The 22,115-nt window shown below is 38.5% G+C and overlaps 1 protein-coding gene and 1 non-coding gene across 2 annotated transcripts in view; both read right to left on the bottom strand.

Annotated features, from left to right (window-relative positions):
• LOC122402157 overlaps positions 1 to 21,906 on the bottom strand; it is a 52,471-nt gene extending 30,565 nt beyond the window's left edge. Inside the window, exons 1-2 of the mRNA XM_043404747.1 lie at positions 21,651 to 21,906; positions 21,482 to 21,569 (exon numbers count right to left, since the gene is read on the bottom strand). Coding sequence (XP_043260682.1) covers positions 21,482 to 21,569; positions 21,651 to 21,864 — 302 coding nt within the window. The 5' untranslated portion in view covers positions 21,865 to 21,906. The remainder of the gene's footprint in view (positions 1 to 21,481; positions 21,570 to 21,650) is intronic.
• Positions 14,231 to 14,302, bottom strand: Trnat-cgu. The gene has a single exon. It is a non-coding gene; the product is annotated as a tRNA-Thr (tRNA).
• Positions 21,907 to 22,115: the final 209 nt, after the last annotated feature.

Raw genomic sequence — 22,115 nt, 5'->3', positions numbered from 1 at the left:
TTCCCTTTGAACGTTATCGTTGTGTACCTTTGTCGAAATTTTTGATCGAACAAATTAGATTTCCAGACATGTGACATGAGTAAATTCCACGGATAAAATTTATGAATCAAATTTTAGAGATGAAAATTTAACGTAAAATTTCCTTTAAAGCTGTATTTATACTCATGTGCACGAATCATCTACTAATTTATGGTTTTATGTGGAAATATTTTTATTGTATGTTTAAATTCTTGTAGCATGTGAGTCATTAAAATGACGAATAGTACGTATAATGAGTGGTAAAGTTATTTGTACAAGTGATGTCGTGAGAAAGCTCGATTATTTCTACGCATGCCATATGTGACTAACTCGTAATAAACGGGAAAACCACGAATTGGTACAAGATTTTCCTTGGTTTATTTTGCTCAGCTTAAACCATGATTAACGTGTGTATAATAAATAAATTGTGGATGTTTATGCAAATGCACATATTTATAGAATACAGGTAGAAAACTGGGACTTGGATTGAAACTTGTTTCGTCATTAGAGGGGTTTAAAAATGTAATTTTTGTTTTGCATAATGCATATGTTTAGCAAATGTCAGTTAAATGTATATAGCGTATTTAAATACACACCTATTACATCCTGCGATGTAGGACGCTCGTTCTCAGCGTATAAATTAATATTGAGAAATAAACGTCAACAATTGAATGTTACTTTGTGAAAGTTACTTTACTTAAATGCATATAAAATGTGCATATAAAAAATGTAACATAGGAATTCGCAAACGGATGCAACATTTAAAATGTTTACACCCCGTAAGCTTACGCTGGAAAAATATGCACCATATTTACTTGAATATAGAAGTACGTGACAAAGTTGCGACTCATTATATGCGCTTATTTTTCGTGCATATGTATATGCATGTATTACATTCATGAGTGCCATATGTATATACTTTACATATCTTATATGCATAAACATCCGCTGTCTAATAATAAATATTTATCGCCATGTATTGTTATTACTATTTATGTATCGAGAACTGTATCGAAAATAACAAACATTAACCTGAACAGTAGCACAAACTGAACCACTATTATACAGGGTGTTCGGCCACCCTTGGGAAAAATTTTAATGAGAAATTCTAGAGGCCAAAATAAGACGAAAATCAAGAATACCAATTTGTTGATGGAGGGTTCGTTAAAAAGTTATTAACGTTTAGAATTCCGCACGTACTGAATTTTTTTCTCGAAAATGCTCAAGATTTTGGGGGTATGTCTATTCACCAAAAATGATTGTAATTGACCCCAGCAACCGAAAATAATTTTTCCAGAACGATTTGAAATGTTTGAATTTAATTGTTAATAACTTTTTAACGAAGCCTCCATCAAGAAATTGGTATTCTTGATTTTCGTCTTATTTTGGCCTCTGGAATCCCCCATTAAAATTTTTCCCAGGGGTGGTTGAACACTCTGTATACAATACGTCTGATTGTAAGTCGAAATCGCCTAAAAATGTTATAATTTTATTTCTATAGGTTTTTAATGCAAAACGAAACCGTTAATTGTGGCGACAAATTAAACTTGCGTTCAAGGATAAAAAATTCTTATTCGTTAATAGAAGAAGAGAGATTGCTTTCTTTCATGACAGCGCTCGACCACGCAAGAAAGTTATTAGTCATCCAAGTTGACGTGGATCATTAGATCGCCATGTGTTAGAAGATTCGTTAAATGGTATTTGAATATTTTCTAGCTGCACCTTGTACCACGAATGCTAGCGCGCGTGCCCCGGAATCGTTGGTTACGCCACTGGTAAAAATCGAATAAAAGAAAGAAAGAATATTTCGCCAGAGATTAAAAACTTTCGACGGCTATTAAACATGCAATGACGTGTTTTAAAAAGATACTTTTAACAGAATTACCATAAAACGTTAGGCTAATACGTATGTACACCTACAAGCGAAGCTGCCTATATCAAGCGAGAAATGACGACGTAGGAAGAATGCATAATCACATCACGTTTTCGCTATTTCATTCTTACACGTGACCGCGCATACTCTCTCGTACGCGCGACTGCATATACCGAAGATGCATACGTTCACGACACAGGGCACGTGTCCATGAAAAAAAGATGGACTCGTTATGTTCGTCCGCTTGACGAGATCGTCTCGAAGGACGTTCAATCTTTCCATTCGTCGTCGAGAAAAATTGCTATTTCCTGTTAATCAGCGTTTCCCTAGCTTTTCCATCTTAGAAATCCTTTATATTCCGAAAAATGTATGTACAAAGAAACACTGCCAAGGACGAACCTAACCTATACTCGGGCCAACGAGACGAGTCAGCAAACGTAAACAAACTTCCCTGAATGTGACCCGTAAGTATCCTTTAGCAGCCAACGACTGCAGCCGCAGCATTGACTACATGGATGTCGCACGAACACTTTTTCTTCACTGACTCGTCTCGTCAACCTGAACATAGAAGCTTTATTTTGAGGAAGAGTGGGACTGAAACGTGTATGCGGTTCGTACGAATATAGTTTCTTTTAATATTCGTATCCAATAGTAATTTTAAATAATCAAATTCACACGGTGAAATAATAATACGTTCTTGTTCGTTAATTCTATTTGGGCTACATCGACCGAGCTAAAATCGCGAAGTTACTCTAGCGGCGGGCGTTAGTTATAGCTAGTAACCCACATTTATGATAGACCGCTTTTATAACGCTTTCTCGAGTAGAGGCACCCATCTGCCGGAGCACCTGACTCGATTCACCTGCCACAGGTATGTACTTACGTACGCGGACTGGCTGCCTCACCGGTCGGCCGGGCGTCCGCCTGGCGTCGTCAGGTGTTTCTTCGCTCGGCTTAACAGCGTGACGCGTCTCGAAACAAAGAAGAGGGTGCGAGCCCGAACTAACGTTTCCTCCTTCCCTTTTTCTGTCCATCTAGCTATCTGATGAAGATCGAGGCCCGATTATCGGGCCCGTTGACTTTAAATTTTACTTCCACCGCTTTTCACCGCCCGATGCGATACCGATCGAATTTATACGATCCTTTTCGTAACTGTACGGCGTGTCCAATTCATTTACACGCACGCCCATTGTTTCTAAGACGGCGCACAGTGGGCCCAGAATTATTGAATTTTCGCTTTGTTCCGACTTTCGATTCGACGCATTATTCAAGGAGGTATTTCCATCTAGATTGTGATTTTTGTTAAAGAACAGCATTTGTTTCAGTCAATTTGAATCCCTACTTTTAGAAAAATATTAAAATTTATGAGTTGCAACGAATACAGAGAAGCCGTAAATTATCTACCCGATCAATCATTCTTGAACTAATTAGTTTTAGTATTTGGCAATTTTCGTAAACGTTTCTGCGTATCATCGAAAAGAAAGAGGATATTGCAGATGTTAAAATTAGACGAAACACCCGGTGTATGGAACGATCGTATCAGTTGAGGGCATAGCAAAATAACACCAATAATAGTGCATCGAGTAACAGCACAATAGCATAGCGTCACCATTGGCAATTTATCTGGCAGTAACGCGGACCAATGAACGTTTGGCGCGCAAAAGCACAACTTTTGCTCTTGGTGATAAATATTTATGTCGCCTCGGGGCACTCGAACCATCGTTTATCCTAATTTGCGTCCCGAAATACGCATATTTCTCTCTGGTCGTGCGTTTCCTACTAATGGAGGCGAGAGAAACGCGTGGATCCGAGAAAATGCCGGTTCGCGTGGGCACATGACGTAGAATAGATCCTCCATTATTCGAACCAAGGTAAAAGCACCTCTAATGCACACTTTTAACCCTTTATTGCAGAACTTGAATTATAAAATGAAATTACGTTTAACGTTCAACGAGTCAAAACTGATTTCTATTACTGTGCACTTGAATAAACATTGCTAATAAATCAGTACACTATTTTCGAAAATTACAATTTTACAGAATTTTATGTATAATATGAATAATAAATATATTTTATTGGAGGAAGGGTTTCCCCTTTGTTCCTTCTTTCGATTCGTCCTTGAACGAAGGTTCTCCTGTATTTCGTAACGGCAAAACGCGAGAATTGAAATCTGTAGCAGACAAACATAATGAAAAAAAAGTGATCCAGTAATGTGTCATCGTTATCAGATAGTATTCATTTCTTCTCGTGCCGATGGTCGTCGCACACTAAGAAATCGTATTTCCAGACATAGGAAATTTCCAAAGTTTATCTACGATTTATGTTTGTGTCGTTGATATACGTTTATTGACACGTGGATTGGTAACGCGTGTACATCATCAAATGTGAATTTAAACGTCAGATTATTCATTTATAAATATTCAGGTGGCATACTGTTTACTACTATTAATTTATTTGAAATTTTCCAGAACGACGCGAGTATACTCGATCAGAAAAATTCACTTTCTACGGTCTTCGAAGAGCCTCGAAACATTCATATTTTGATACCATCGAAACTATTAAGAAAGAAAGTTTTAGGCCTACTTCAGGCAATTCCGAATATGTACAAATTAGCTTTATACGTTTTGTAGTCCTGCGAATCAATCATTCCCGAGACAATCTCTTTTTAGTTTGTAAAAGAATCATTTTTTGCATAATTATACGTATTTCGATATGACTGGCATCTTAAGTTAGGTTTGTGCGGATGCAGACATTAAATGAGTATTTGTCGTTTCAGCATTTAAATAAGCATTAGGAGTAATTTTCAATTTCCACCGAGACGAAGAAGAAACCAAGGCCACTCCGCCAACTGTTTTGTTTCCACTTTTTACGACCGAACATAAGTATAGATTTACGACCTACCAACATCTACACAGACCTTTTCTCCACCCTAAAAGAAAAGAATTGTAACTATGATTTATTTCAATCAATCTGCTATCATCACTATTTGTCCACAAAAACCTAACAATCTGAAACTAAAACAAAGAACGTGTTCGGAACGTATTCAATTTCTCCAGAAGTCACGATCCTCGATAATCGACGAAATTTTCATTGTAACGTGAAAAACGAGTTCAAGATTAAACTTAAAATAAGCACGACCGATTGAAACTAGTTCGTTATTCCGAAAATGACTGCACATTGTCGGCGTCGGTTCCATCGGTAGCGGTGAATTTGTCGTTGAATCGATAAGTATGTATCGGCTATTCACAAGCAGCGCACGGATATTTTAAAGCATCCCGTTCAGAGTGAAGTGGGTCGAGAGGGTACGTAGAAACGATGGTGCAGGGTAAGCCGTTGCTACCAAGGAGAGATTAATTTTAAATATAACACAAAACGTCGATATACAGGGTGTTCGTCCACCCCTGGGAAAAATTTTAGTAAGAGATTCTAGAGATCAAAATAAGACGAAAATCAAGAATATCAATTTGTTGATTGAGGCTTCGTTAAAGGGTTACTAAAAAATTAAATTAAAAAATTTTAAATCATTCACGGAAAAATTATTTTCGGTTGCGGAAATGAATAGACATACCCCCGAAATCGTACGCACTATCGAGAACAAAATTCAAGAAGGTGGACAAATTTTTCGGCGAAATTAAAAAATATCAAATGATTCTGGAAAAATTATTTTTGGTTGCGGGGGTCAATTACAATCATTTTTGGTTAATACACATGCCCCCGAAATCCTACGTACTTTCGAGAACAAAAATTCTTTACTGAAAATATACTGTGTGGCCGGAAATGTTTCTATAACTTTTTAACGAAGCCTCAATCAACAAATTAGTATTCTTCATTTTCGTCTTATTTTTGCCTCTAGAATCTCCCATTAAAATTTTTCCCGGAAATAGCCGAACACCCTGTATAGACGTTGGTGCGCATAAACGTGGCGCGGGTGTGACCGGAGCGCAACAACGGAAAAATTCGAATTTTATTTATTTTTGTAACTTGTATATTTCTAAAGTTATTAACTCTTTCACGTAATGGTGATTAAGATAATGTTTTTCCGCCGTTGCCTAGAAGTGGTACTTGAAATACCTAGGATACCTGGTTCTACCCCCGTGTATACGCTACTGCAGAGCACGGATAATGATCGGTACTGATTGATGCCAATAAATTAAAATATGAACACGCGAAAGCGTGCTCGTGAAAGACGCGTTATAGTGAAAGCGAATGTTCGAGAATCATGTGAGAAGAGAGCAGTCACTTCCCGGAATTGAAAACGGAGAAAGGAAATTTGTTGTGAAATTAGAGATAATGGAATAATTCGTGGAAGAAAATGAGACATTCGTGACGAAAGGTATGTCAACCGCAGGGACAATCCGGAAGACAGACCCAACGAGGGTGGTTAGGGTGCCATAAATAACAGGAAACACGATGGCCGCTCTCTCCAGATGACTTGTCAGCGTCGGTTCGTTGGGAAAGAACCTCCTGCGACGCGGACCCCCCTTGGAATGCCTTATAGGGTTTACGGAAGAACAGAGAGGGAGGGGAAGGTGTCGTTCCTCACACAAATGCTGAGATAACTATATTTTCAAAGCTGAACGCGTCACTGTTCCGACAGAACAATAATAAAAGAAGACCTCAATAAGTATAAACGCCGGTTAGCCACAGCCATTGCAACGTGGAGTTTCGTCTGTCTCCTTAAAATAGCAATATTTAACTGGATTGCTAAATTTATCAGGCCATATCGATAGTTATGCTTTATACGCATTATTGTCATGCCCTAATTACATCAAGTGACCTTAAACTCTTATGTATCAGTACATTTTTATCTTATGTAACTTTCCTTATCCTACTCCTTGTTTGTGACTACGATAAATATATGCAAAATATGCGATTATCACGTTTCAATGTAACAAAAAGAGTCACTCGATTTTACATTATTAACAGTGGCGTAACTAACATTTCTGGATCCTTCTAGAAGGAAATCTTGTAAATCTCATGTAGCGTGAAAGACAATAACAAAACTTATGAAGGAATATGTATTAATATAGTCACGATGTTCAAATATATGCATATTTTTATAGAAACTAATTAGAACGTAGGCTTAGCCTGAAATATATTGAATGTTCACAGACCCGTCTCCAAGTATTTTTACAAATTAAATGGTCACTTACACATAAGGGGAAAAAATAAAAATGTGAGTTTATTTACAGGAACATCCTTTATATAAATACCCAAACACATAAAAGTCGACATAAAAAATAAATACATAAACGACCTTTATTTATTCCCCTATGTAAACCCCCTTTCAGATAGGGGGAAAAAATAAACTCGCATTTTTATTTTTTCCCTTGTTTTAATGACCATTTAATTTATTAATATCCGAAGAAGGTACAGCTTTTTTCGTAAATTTTCAGAAGCGACTACGCAATCCGACTGTTAATGCCGTGAAATTACTCTTGGAAAACAATGCTTTAATGCGATGTCTATACATGTACCGAAGGTAAGAACTATTGCGTTTCATTGAACTATTATCTCATTACTACAGACAATTTAACATTTCATATAAAGGGTACAAGGTGCATCCTTATATGTTTGCTCATTAAGCCAGGCAGAGAACTTGAAAATTGTTACTTCTAACGCAAAGCTGTAATTTATCAATCTCGTTTCCTTGGATATGAAATTATACGGGGTGAAGCGCTTAAAATGTTACAAGCTATTTTCTCAGGTTCCCTCCTAAGAAACACGCCCCCTAAGAATATGCCATTTCATCAAAATGGAATATTCTATAATATTCTCTATACACATATTGCTACGTTTCATTAAGATGTTCAATCTACGTACTAGTACTATACTCTAACAAATCTTGACCGACAGCGAAATAATCTTTATCGAAGAATTCCGATCACCGAATCTGAATTCCGTCCGAGGGCAACCTCTTTGGCTGTCCGAGCATACTATTTCCGTCTTTTCCGTTGTTTCGCGCTCGCCGAAGAAAAGCGATGCGCAACAGCAGAACGTATGCCTACGGGCGTGCAACACGTAAAAGAAACTTACGTATCGATCGTTGTTCGCTAGAAAGTCACGTTGCCCTCGCGTGTCAATAACGATAAGTCCCCATCCCCTTCGGCCCTCCACCTGCCTCGTCACCCGAGTCCTCAGGGACCGCGCGACGTTGTGTCGTAGCCGGTGAGATAAGCGGTTTATCGCGTATTGCGATACACAACCGCGTAAGAGTCACCCCACGAATAAAGGGAACCAGAGATGGTCGCTTATAGTCTCGTTGCCTAGCCGCGAGAGCACGTGACTTTCGCATCGCGCCGGATGATAAGCCGATAAACGCGTGTGCATAATGAACACGCTTCTTACCGATACACTAGCAACGATATTGTACAGGATGATTCATAAATGCATGTCCATACTTCAGAGGACGAATCTACACGATAAAAGAAACAAAAAATATCGTACGAAGGTACGTCCTATATTCCCTGGTTCTTAAAGAATCTCTTCCCTATAATTTAACAGTTAATAATATAATAGTAAGGTCCAATTTGAATTTATTAGCGAACAAATTGAAGCAATGTGTATTTATGAAACAGCTGTCCATTGAATGCGTGTTGTTTTTATTGCGAAAGTGATAACCGGCAGTATCAATTTGATAAAGAATAAAAAGAGAATACAAATAAAAACTCGAGTCATGGGTGTACGATATGTCAAATTGCTATCGAGGGCAAGACAGTATGGCGCTAGATGCACACGTGTTTGACTGAAACGTTTGAATTTACAACAACGGAGCGATTTTTGGGAACTATGTATTTAAAAACTGTTGTTATACGTGTATAATATGTTATGTCAAACAAAGGAAGTAAAAACAGAAAACAGAATTGAAGGGATACAACAATTTTTTTGGGGGGGATACTCGTGTAAATAACCACACGCGTAGATGCAACCACGTTTCGAGGATTTTGTTCCAGTGTGGTAAGCCGGGGCACCTCCTCTGCCCGACCGAGTTATTCACTTGCAATTACCTGTTGGCTTAAACCGTTACTGAATACACGCACTAACGGTATTTGATTCACTGAAGTAAGACTTGCTTAATTTGCCTCCTGAATCAAGCGTCGGGGAATGTGGGGCACGATGCACGAAATCATGGCTTTCGAGAACTTGGAAGGGGCACAGAGGGGGAGGGGGGCGTTGCAAAGTTGCTCATACGTGGTTCCTGAGAACTTGCCTCGCAGACTCCTATGCTCCGTTAAGCGATTTAAAAACTGGTCGGAAGAAGATGTTACCATGAGTAAAGAACGCCTACCTGTATGAATCCATCTTTTTCAAGCGACGTTTGTTATGTAATTAGCATCAAAAAAGGTGTGAAACTACAACCGAATACTGTCAAACCAGGGACGCGTTAATGAAGGTTAGTTGAAATATAACGTGGGAGAGGACGGACGATGACCGTAGCACCTGGAGGCGTGAGTCGATTACCTGAAACGAGCCACGTTGCATCTTTTTACAATTCACTATAACGTCAATTATAAAAATAATTTTACAAGATTTTCGTAAAATATGATACCTACTTCAGTGGTGGTCGGGGAACATTGAAGCAATGATAAAATCCATGTAAGCATATATTCCTGTTCTGACATCTCTCGAGGTGATTAGCAACGAAATAACGCTGGATAATCCACCTTTACTGCCTGACCTACAAACTATTATCTCCCGGTTAAGCCGCTATACCTATCTCCGTGAACTTGTATACTCAAACTCCTAGATACACACAGAGCACTCAAGAATGCAAACGTTTGACCTAGCTATCCCCTCCCCACCAATCAAAATTTCAAGGTTCCTTTTCCTCATTCATACTACTACGAACCTGTTGCCTGCAAACGTCAAAAATTTCTCGTCGTATGCTACTTCTAACACTTTGACGGCCATTGTCACGCGCACGTGACTTCACCAGCCGTTACTCGCCGCTGTCACGTATATGTAATTTCACTGTTTCGATTGCACACAATAGTCTATGCATAAAATGTGCGACCATCGATTGGTTTACAATCTAATCTTAGTTTATACTACTTAAGTTAAGTGTTAGTTATAATTGTTTAGATTAGATTCAATAGTACCACTGAATCTTACACTTTACGCTACAGATAACACTGACATGGCTTTCACACTATTATTTTCGATGTACTATTTTTACTATTCAAGTGTTAATTTCCTATCAGATTATCTTCAATCATTGATGGTCGATGAGTTGATCGAAGCATGGTATTTCCTTGAATCCAATCACGACTGTTGCGAGAATTGATTATTCCATTTCTGGCGAATCCAGTCACGACAGTAAATAATATAATGAATAAAAAATGGTGGTCGCCGGTGAACATATGCAGCAACCAAGCGTAAAAGTTAACTGTCAGAGGAAAATCATCTTCGTTACGTACCTGTGCTCTCTGAACATGGCAAGGATAACGCAATTGATTGCAAAATTCTCTTCACTGTCGCGTATGCAACATTCTCGATTGCTGTCATTCTTTGGGCACCGACGCCGCCGGTTTCTTCAACGTGATTCAGGAGTCTACCGCCGCCTGACATTCGTTTTTTAAACGAACTTGCGACTATCGTGTTTACTCTGAAACTTTTTTTCGACTGTCATACGTTTATCGAGGCAACGACTGCCATTTCCTGGTTTGAATATTTATTCATTATTTCCTTTAATGCACAACAAATTAATGAATTATCACGTGCTCCACGCAAGAGAATGAGCTGAACGGAATAGTTAACAAGGTCGAGAGATAGCGAGGAGTCAATGAGCGTTGGATGCAAACAATTTGATGGAATTAGCTGTACTAGTTGGGTTTGTTATTGACAATTACCCGGAGGACAAAAACGACATTGAGAGAGTAAAAAAAAAAGATCAACCATCTTTTTTAATTAATGAATTAGACTGACAAATTCAAAACAACAAGATCGAGAAATACGAAGGAGTTATCTAGCGTTGTATACAAACAGCTTCGTAGAAACAGTTGTATACTAACTGAGATCGCGATTAAGAATTATCGGAACACAAATATGGCTACAGCTTAGGAACAAGGTTAAACAGGACACATGTTTACGTGACTGTTTTTCAGTATTTTTATAGCTCTTATCCACTATCGAAGTATGCATCGCACGTTGTGAAACTGTATGGAAGTGTATGCGAAACATCATTGTGTTAGGTTAGGTTGGATTCAATAACAGCCTGTTACCGAATCTCGCCTTTTAAACTGAGAATAGAGGGAAATTATTTTCGATAGAAATAGCGAGTTTCGACGAAGTTGCGTTCTTTTAAAATGGCTGGTTTGAAACCGCGGAAACTTTCCGGGAGTCGTTCCAACAATTCCCTGCAAGGACACGGGCTGTACTTACGCCCTCTAGTCTCGACCAGTATCGACGCTCAAGCTTTCTAACCTCTCGACGTACGATTTAATTTCAAACAATTTGTCACCTGTCTATTATTTAATTTTGTTTAAATATTTTCGTACAAGGAATGGCCATGAAAAAGAATAGATTTGTTTGACTTTGTAGACTTGATGACGAACGAATAACCTCATAATTGTGAGACTTAACATCAAGAACTTGAAACGAGTCTGACACTTTGACTCGTCATTGTTCGGCAGCACCGATCTTCGCCCCGGCCCCTCTACTTCCACCGGGCGCGCGCGACTGTTCGTTCCCCGAGGAAATATCGGCGCCCAATTGCCGTTGATTCCTCGCAGATCGGGAAACGCCACGTACGTCGCGTCGAGTTCCGTAATTGTGGAATATTTTGCAATTCGTGGATTGGAAGGCGCCTTTCTCGAAAGAGTCGCGGTGCCGATGCCGGTCACGTAAGCTCGTAGTTCCGAGGGTGCCCTGAGCACGACACGGAATACTAGAATACTAGCGGCGAGAATGTGCGGCGAATACCCACAGCGTGAGTAACCGCTCGCTCGCTTGCGACCGAGCGAATCAGACCTACGGTATGCCCCTCACGCTTCGACGCGCCACCGTATGTACCTGTATGTATCTATCTACTTAAACGTGCCTATGTACCCTACGTACCCGGCATAATTTTAGGGGTTTTCCTCCGCCGGAAGTTGGTGAAAAATTATGGGACTCCCATGAATGCGCGATAAGCAATTTCGCAATTTTTTCTACATCCACTCCGACGTAGACACACCGTGTTCGAAAACGTCGAGAAGCTGGTCACGATTCGATTCATCGTGGCAACCAATAAGTATGGTTAGAATGAGTTACAATAGCGTGGGTATGGGATACATTTGACAGAGTGTGAACGAAGAATATTTGGGACAAAGTGTACGATATCGAGCGAATGTTTATAGTTTATAGTATGATATTGGTTGCGAGAGTATGAGTGGATTCCGGGAATGCGTATGGAATCAGTCAGCGGGAGATGAAGAGACAGCCGAAAGAAGGTTTCCGTCTAGAGTGGTCGTCGAATTGTGTATAAGATTGTTTTGTCTTTCTTTTAAATATATCCTATATTATTATTTGGAAATGAGTGTGTTTTGAAACCTGCTTGCATACCAAACGTAAAAAGGCTAAAAATTGATAATGAAAAGATAAACTTAGAACTACAATAGGTTTTTCGACGAACAGTTAGTTTTTATGGCCCTAGAAAGGGTAATCAGTCGTAAATATCAGAATTCCTTTCCTAAATACATAAAACCCTTCAACGTTAACCACTTTCTGGTAGAGTTTTTTTTTAGTCTAGACGCCTATCTTCTAAAAACGATTTTCTCATTTCATTTGTTAAATATTTGAAGGAGGTTACGAAGATATATTTATTTTGTTTGTTATTATTGTAGTCACTAAGCATAGCTTTACTTGTTTGTCTACTAATTATATTGCCCGAAACATTGATAGCGTAATCAAGCAGATTTTGTTCTGCAATTCATGTGCATCGATTGCAAGAGATTTTGATTTTCAGCCGAGCGGACCATTACCTCGCCCACGTCGTAAGCGATCGCCTAAAGTCTCGTGATCGAGTAAAACCGGTTTGAATCTGGCAGGGCCGTAACCGCATCGCGATGAAAATTTCAGTGCACGCAAACACATTCGCGAAATCGTAACACGTTGATCGCTTTGTTCGCTATTGACAAAGGGAAAAAATGAATGTGTTCTGTGTAATAATGGATATCTAACTGTAATTTATAACATCTTTTTCTTTATAGATTATTCAAACGTATAAATCAAGTTTTAAATCATTCTTATGAAACTTAATATTCAAAGACTTCGAGAACACGTCGTTTATTTTAAGTACACGTCGGTACAATCGGGAAAAAAATGAAAGCGGTTATGTAACATCACGAATCCATTTTGTAACTGAAAATTGTCGTAATAATTCGTATCGGTCGAAACGTTTTTTTTTATATTTTCATATTAATCGTGCTCGAGCCCAGCACGTTTGCGTTTCCAAAATCGATTTTCTCCAAAACGAAGCCTCGTGGGAAAAAAACTGTTATTCCACGTATTCGATGTATTTTTTTACGAAAAATCGTGTTCTTATGAATTATTTAACGACTAATGCAAGGATTAACATTCCGTTGGCTCTCGTTGTTCGCTGTTCATCATGGGAATTAGTAGAAAAATATCTCTAATCCTGTTGCGAGCCTCCCTGAGACCCTAAAGTATCGCTATTAGATCCCCTAACCTCCTGCTTTCCACTTTGCGGAAACAGAACAGCTCTCCTGTTCGATGTAACTCCTAAATATCGAGAATGCGCAGGTTCGTACTACGTGGGACGCATTCGCAGACTCCGCCACGCAAACTGAATTCTGAATGGCGACATTTCCAGAACGTTTTTTTTTTTTAATTGACAGCACCTAATTTTTCTTCAACCTATAATATATCGTTAAATCTATGTGGAAAGACTGTATCGCGTTAAAGACAAAGAGTGAGAAAAGTCGTTGCTATCATTTATTGTAATCTTATCAGAACATGGCATATGGGATAACGGGCATTTATTATATTCTACTATTGCACTATTCGAACATTTCTTACGTATTTGTTTTCTGCAATAGCTTTAGAAAACTCTGTTCTACACAACGGACGAAATATTGTAATAAAAAGATGACAAAAAGCTTTGTATGTACATACTGGTAATAAATATAAAACTAGTATTGTTGGACAGGAAAACTATAACCGAAGGACGAAATATAACCCCGTAAATATGTGTAGTACTCGTTGATATTAGAAATAAAAATTGTAGGTTAATGAATTTTGCTTCGACATTTCTATAGGGCGTAGTGATTTGGTAAAATTTTTAATCCTTTGATAAATATTATTGTGAAAAATACAATCGATGGCGATAAAAAAAATACTTGCCTCCTGTGAGGTTTGAACTCACGACCCCTGGTTTACGAGACCAGTGCTCTGCCACTGAGCTAAAGAGGCTCGATGTTTTTCTCTCTTCATCAATAAATGATCAGGTGCAAATTTTATTCATGATATAATTACGATAAAAATACAATATTACTGCCAAAATCAGGCAATTACATCAATATAAAACTAAAAAGGATTAAATTAAAAACATATTTGTATTAAAATTTACAACTACACGCCTCTTCATAGTAGCCATCGAAATTGTTTATTTACTTTGGAGCATTTGCGTTAGTGTTGCAATGTAATTTCGTAATATTAGAGGCAGAAGAAAAACTGTATAATTCTGAATACTCGTAACAATGTTTTATGTAAATCTATTAATTACTCTACTGAATGACTCAATACAAGAATAAAGAACAAACGTTGGTAACAGAAGTAATATTTATTGATTATAAGAGTGATGGTACAAAAGAACCTGCTAATAAGCCATAGAAATGTCTAACAAGCCATTAACGTTTCAGTCACAAAGCAGCGTGAACCTCTTTAAAATACAAATACACAAGTAACAGAATGGAAACAAGTAAAACCATGAACGTTATAGGTTATGTTACACGTAGTTAAATGTGAAATAACGAACAAATGATAAGAAACTTACAAAAAGGAAATGGTAGAATAAATTCATCGATTGATTCAATTTTTCAAAATTTTGTTCAAATAAAAGAATAAAATGAATTCTATTGATAAATCAAAAAATTACAAGAATGGTTAATACATATTTAACAGCTTGTTAAACGTTTTTATAGCTCATTAAAATATACTTTTTTACCATTGTTCCTACGTCCAATAAATATCACTTCAGTTATCAATTTATTACCTAATATATTACAGAGTGAAAAAAGAAAAACATGTTTGAAACATATGTTTCGATCCGAGTATATCTTAGGATATTTGAATATTTTCGCTACTCCCTGTATGTCTTTCATTAAATTCTTAGAATTCAGAACTATGTGAAGAGGTTAGGTCTGGGTTAGTCACCGTATATTTCGAGACAAAAAATATATCGTGACGAAAACAGTTTGGAAAACGCTGATATACACCATGAAAACGAACCGATCGGATCATCTATTTATACAATGCAACATCCCCTGAATCACCAGGAAACATCTTTATGTTATGAGTGTGCGCGTGTGTGTGTGCACGCCGAGCTGTCATACGCCGTTTCAAAAATAGTTTCGACCCAGAAATCCTGCATAACGCGAGACAGATGTCAATTGTCACTTCCCGTTTTGCGCGTCGATCACAATGAGCCCACGGTGATCCCTTCCTGAAGGGACACGTGCAAACTTTCTTTCTCTAGCCAGCTACCAGAAAGGGCAGATGTTGGGACCGTCTTAAAGATTTCAAGGGGAGACCCTTTTCAGGCCTTTCGTCGTACTCTTTGAGACGCTATAATAAAAGACCCAACGGAACGTACCCGTGAGTCCATTGTGCGATTAAGCAGATGTTATTCGTTGAATGCGCAATGTATAATATGTACCCACGAACAAAGAATTCGATTTTTCTATCGAGCGCGGAGATTTTTGCATTTTCCCGATCATACGGCCGGGAGAAAGGTGACGATGCTTGGCCAACGAAAGTTCACCGTTATAATCTACCCCCTCCTCTTCTACCAAGATCCTACAGTACCGTTTTATAAATCGTCGAGTAGAAAAAAAATCTGCCGTCTGTTTGATAAGCTGGCATATGCACGAAATGGTGAACGATTCTATTACATCAAGCGCATCAAACTCATGTTCAGTCGAGGATCAATTTGCACTTAGCTATCATATCACGAGCCGTAAATACACAATTAGTTTACCACGGTCAAAAATATTTTAATGTTTTTCGATCATACCAGTACCAGTTGTTCTTTCTTTCTTTATTTTTTATTCAGTGTATTTGATTTTCATCTCGATCGAAATTTCGAATAACAAATCAAAAATAAATACTGCTTGTCCATTATTCGTTATACAAAAATACAAATTTCTAATTCTGAAACGAAATATTTCAATATTTAACTGTTCGATCAAATAAACGTCACGAATAAATTGCTATACGTTGTTTTTATCGATTATTTATTGTTTAAATAAAATTTTACCCAACTCTGCCGTCCGCTTTTTAATAAGATTCCCTCTCTGAAGTATTCAATGCGACTCTGAGGTCCGATTTTGCGCGGACCCTTCTTTTGGTCGCTTTCACAGAACATAACAATGACTTGGTCGTCTGTGAACCGCGCAAGGACAGTCTACGGTGGTGCGAAGCGCTAGTGTCGGAGTTGTAAATCCGTTTCCCGTCGATCTCGACGTCAGGGCCGAGGTCAACCGGCAGCAGGACGTACCCAACTCGGTGACTTTCTACTTTCTGTTTTTATTCACTGCTGAGATCGTTGCCAGCAGATTCTATGTCTTGAAGAAGATCATCAGCTATCGCGGTAAAATTGCCACATTCTAGCTGCGCTATCACATGTTACGTGACCTAAGTATTCCATGTTTTATTAATTAAATTTTGGCAATATATGCTATAGATATAAATAAGACAAAAATGTTACATAAACGTAGGTTATTTAAAGCTTTATCAAAAAGTTATTTCTAAAATACGCAATACGAATAACGAGCTTACTATTACTAGATATAATAATTCAGAAGTAAGTCCTAACCTTACGACAAAGACGAGACATTTTAAAATTCTTCAAACAAAGAAATGGATTTGAGTAAGAGCATTTAGCGTTCCCATTTCGTTCGAACGGGAATTTTGACAAAAATTAACGTATAACTAACATGTGTACAAGTTCCTTGCGTGTATCTTTTCAGATGTTTCCCGTTGGTTGAAAACGGACTTGCGCTCAACTGCTTCTCGGGACGAGCGGTGGTCGGGCGATGGGACGAAGCAACCTCCACTCCGTACCCTTGAACCTAACAGACGCTCGCAGCGTTGCCGCCTCGTGCAGCTATGCTGTGTGTCGTTTCACTCGGCTATCCTCGGTTCCCCTCGGCGGTGCTTCCTTCGCAAGAATTCCGCGTCCGCCGTCGTCGTTGGTGGCTGGCGCGACGCCGATGTGCCTGACGTCACGACTCGGCGTTACGCGTAGCGTTACGTAAAAAACGTGCTGCTGAACTCCTTGCTAACATGTCGGTATATAGCATCGACGCGATGCTCGCCGTGCATAGAAAAGAAAATACGAACGGAAATTCGTATCGTACGTATTCTGAATCATTGCAGGTTAAACAATACTCAACGTTTTCGAAGAGCAAATGGAAGACGTCCGTTTTGTCGTATTCTATAACGATACTGTTATTCGTTTTTATGGTTTGTGACGTCGCGTGTTAGTAGTTTTTTCTTTCTGTCATACGTTGGCCTTGCCGTTTGGATCTGGGTTACGCTCAACCGTGCTTTCTCCGCGAGATTTCCGTGTCTGTCGACGATGTCGACTGTGTAGCAGACGCAATGCATAGTCTGACGTCACGCGTCGGTGTTACGTAAAAAAAGAATATGTCATGAACTGGATTAAAGGCGTGGCAACAGCTCGGTGTGAATTTTAATCGTGACGAAATTTCCGCGATCTACGTAAAATAACAATGCGGTTATTTTCGCATCTGCACAACGGGGAGTACGAATTTTTTTGCTTCACAGTGCATTAGCCTCGCGTTTACAGCCATTCTGGATCTGGGCTGCGCTCGAATACGCTTTCTCCACAAGAATTCCGTGTCTGCCGACGATGCTGACTGTGTCGGACAACATTGAGAGTACAAGCTGACGTCACGTGCAGCGTTGCGCGTAGCGTTACGTAAAAAAACGTGGCTGACGAATCAGAAATGCATTGGTCTATTACTGTTAAGGCCGTATGATAAATCAGCTATACGGTAAAGCAACGTAGCCGATGCGTAGGTTTATTACGATGAAAAATAACTCTAGCACGGCATCGTGAATCGTTTTCCGTCCGCCAATGCGATGATGTATCATCGTACGATGCTTCGTGAGCAAAATAATTGTAACAAAGAGAACAGTCTCGTAGCAGTCTATGAAGTTATTCATTTTCCTTTCCGAATATCGATGGAAAATTGGTTTACTGTAAATCAACGACCGACGGTTCGCCTTCTTCCTTTACCTCCCTTACTCTCATTCGCTCTTTCTCTCCGCGTCTGTCTCCCGTTCGCACGCTCGTGTGCCATTTACGAGACAAACCGGTTTACGCTTTTTGCGAACCCTGGCTTCGCGAAGAATGTTGATTTTTGCGTTATACACCGCTGGGAACCTAACCTACATCATTATCCGGATGAGCTGGCCGCATTTGAAGTCTCGTTTCCTCGCGGACCTTGAGCCTTGGTCAGATTTTATTTTTCGTTTCCATTATTAACGCGACGAAGAATGATGCATTCGAGGGTATTCAAGACGAATGTCCTCGGGGCTCGTGACTCGGCAAGCAACGCCGCGACACGCACGAGTCTGGCATCGGCGAAATGACAGACGGTACGTGCTCCGAGATAAAAAAAAATCAGTCACGACGAAGGAATGACTTCATGACCGGGGACAAATTCGGCAATGTCTCGGGACTCGTCATTCGAGGCACGAGCTATCGCCGAAAATATTTTTACTACCGAACGCGCGGAGCATGCGTCTTCGTTGATTAGCGTAAGTGGCTATTGTTCTCACTAACCTACAGCACTGTGCTCATTATCATTTTTCATTCGTGACGGTACTACCAAACAGTTCCAACGGCCTCTCGATAAGTCTGCAGCCGTGCACGTTAATGATTCACGGTAAAACACGCCAGATGAGCACGAAAATTGAAATGTATTTGTTTCTATTCAGAGAAATTAAACTCTCAGGGTCTGCTGTCCATTATACTGTACGTAAACTGTAAGATTATCTTTTGATACAAAATAATAAATGTCACATGACTACGATTGATCTCTGTACGCGTAGTTTTCATGAAAATGGCGACATCTACCAAAAAACATTAGAAACTGTTTGGCACTACTGCACATATCAGATCATAAAAGGGATGTTGCAGCTAACAGCATTTAAAATAATATTTTTACATTTCTTATTGTAAAACGTTATATTTTACATAAATAATCATTAATTTACTCAAAATTTTCATTCATTTGTATAAACTTTTACATTAAAAGAAAGTTAATAAATATCATTTTAATCATTAAAATTCACGTATAAGTTATCATTTTTTATTGAATTACATTTATTGAGTTTCAAATAACATAAGACACGCGATGAATGACTTTTTTACTCAAAAAAAAGAATTCAGGGAGCAGGTGGCTAAACACTTAAAGTTATTTCCTCACTTTTACAATAAAGTTGCACAATTTATCGAGTCACGGACTTTTATGTTAAATAACCTCTAATATTTGATCACGGCGCGTTATAGAATTACGTGCTATTTTCGTATTGTTGCAGATATTATCTTTTTACGAAAGACAGCCAAGAAAGACCGAAATGTACAAAATCTATTCGGTAAATAAACAACTTAATTACGTTAAATGCTTCGCGGAGTTTATCTTGATGCGAGTATCACAACCTAAACGGGTCTTACTGTCTGCAACCAGAAACCGGTTAGACGAAACTTTCGAAAATTCCAGAATGACGTAGTCTTTCTCGCGTGTACATATGCATGCATCGCGAAGATACACAGTCGTGTCTCTCACGTCGTTCTTCATTTACAGTTACTTGCATAAGACAGTCTTCAACCTTTTTCTTGATTCTTCGACGCATGGCAATCGACTTGGTCACGTTTTATCATACGTAAAGAAAGCATGTATGCAACTGAACGTTATCGCGAATACTTGATAACCCATTATTACCGGAAAATTTCTTTCCATAAATATACTCTCCACTTACCTTAGTCACGTTGTTAAATCATTGTTGTAATATGATAAAAAGACACTTATTCAATAAATTGCGCTTAAACGAGCGCACGTAATATAAATATTTTGCATCTCCGTAAATGTTGCAATACATATCAATATACATATACATACATATGTGTATAACAATACAGGGGATTTCTCGCGTTCGACATCGAACGGGTGATTTAACAAAATTTTAAGTTGCAATTCCAATTCACGAAACACATCGTTCCACATCATTCAAAATTATGCAAATCAAACTATTTCGATATAATACAAAAGCATTTATATTCAGGTCGAAGAAAAAATTGACTTGGTACATTTTGTAATCGTTAATTGTTCCTGTCTACAATTACAATTTTAATCATCAAATGCAATTGCTATTTAACACGATTAAATAATTGTAATTCTAACTGTAATTGTAGCTAAACAATTATTTTGTTTATAAATTTATAACAAACGTATAAAGTAATCACTACGTTACATACTGTACACAGTATTTGTAGTCCTATGCTTGTACCATGCCTGCTTACTTCTCTGTTTGAAGGACACAGAGCGTATGCTTGAAAATTTGCACGAAGGTATAAAAGGTAGACTGGTGGGGTAGTCGCGTGGAATGGTGGGAATAACCTTTCAGTGGCTTGGACGGCCGATTGCGTTTGTGCAGACTTAGTCATCACCCGATACAGTAAGGCAGTGTTTCTCAAACTATAATTCGCGGACGCCTGAGAATTCATGAGTTTTCATGGGGAAGAAAGTAGCATATTATACAGGGTGTTCAGCCAGCCCTGGGAAAAATTTTAATGGGAGATTCTAAGAGCCAAAATAAGACGAAAATCAAGAATACAAATTTGTTGATTCAGGTTTGGTTAAAAAGTTATTAACGTTTAAAGTTCCGCCTGTAGAACGGCAATCTGCGAACAGCTGTGAACGCGTGATAGTGGTTCTCATTCACAAAACTGTAAGACTGTCGATACATCAGTAAGTAGAGGTTCTCATGCTGAATGAGAACCACTATCACGCGCACGCAGCTGTTCGCAGATTGCCGTTCTACAGGCGGAATTTTAAACGTTAATAACTTTTTAACCAAGCCTGAATCAACAAATTGGTATTCTTGATTTTCGTCTTATTTTGGCTTCTAGAATCTCCCATTAAAATTTTTCCTAGGGGTGGCCGAATACCCTGTATGTTAAAGAGTATTTCGTCATCAGTAGTATAAACATTAAGCTTGAAGGCTAAGAACAGTTCAAATTCTTATAGGATCGAGAGGTGGAAGTGATTTTTCTCATCGATTCGTTCTTCGACCCGACTATAATGAATTATAAATCAATGTAAAAAATAAAGTACTCACGTTGCAGCTAGGAAGTCAATGCATGTTCTGTATGATTTTAGAGGATTGTTAGGACTTCGTAGTCTCTTCGTTGTTTCTCCGGAAGCGACTGTAAATAATGAAAATATATTTTTAATCAACTGTAATTAATTGTACTATATACTTCATATTTAATTAATAAACAATATACCATAACTATAAGTATGTTGTTCGCTTGGAGATCGAGAAAGTATCTCTTCGGTTCTAGCAGTTAATATTTCGTTGATTCTCCAATCTTGTATTTCTTTACGTAATACCGTAATCGGATTATCGTGATCCATATCGTCGGAACATTTATTACCTACAGGCTCGGTATAACCTTTACAATTTACGCTTTTCTCTTCCGTAATGTTTTCATGGGACATATTTGCTGCAGATCGTTGTTTCGTCGTGAATTTACACGACCCCTTTCCGTTATGAGCGAGTGGTATTTTAGTCCTTAAAGTCATTTTCGTGAATGGCTTTTCTTGCAATTTTGTAGAATAAGATCTTTTACCCATTGTGGAATTCGAAGCTTTGTCGATCGATGAAATATTTCGATTGTCATATGGCATTTTCTAAAATGACAAAATAACCATGCTAAAAAGTATTTCGAAACCTTTAGTTAATATAACAG

This window comes from Colletes gigas, unplaced genomic scaffold (assembly GCF_013123115.1).
Source record: "Colletes gigas isolate AHSC1104 unplaced genomic scaffold, ASM1312311v1 Colletes_gigas_Sc00002, whole genome shotgun sequence".
Classification (NCBI taxonomy): Eukaryota; Metazoa; Arthropoda; class Insecta; order Hymenoptera; family Colletidae; genus Colletes; species Colletes gigas.
Note: the sequence above shows the minus strand (reverse complement) of the source record. Positions and strands in the feature narration are given on the sequence as shown.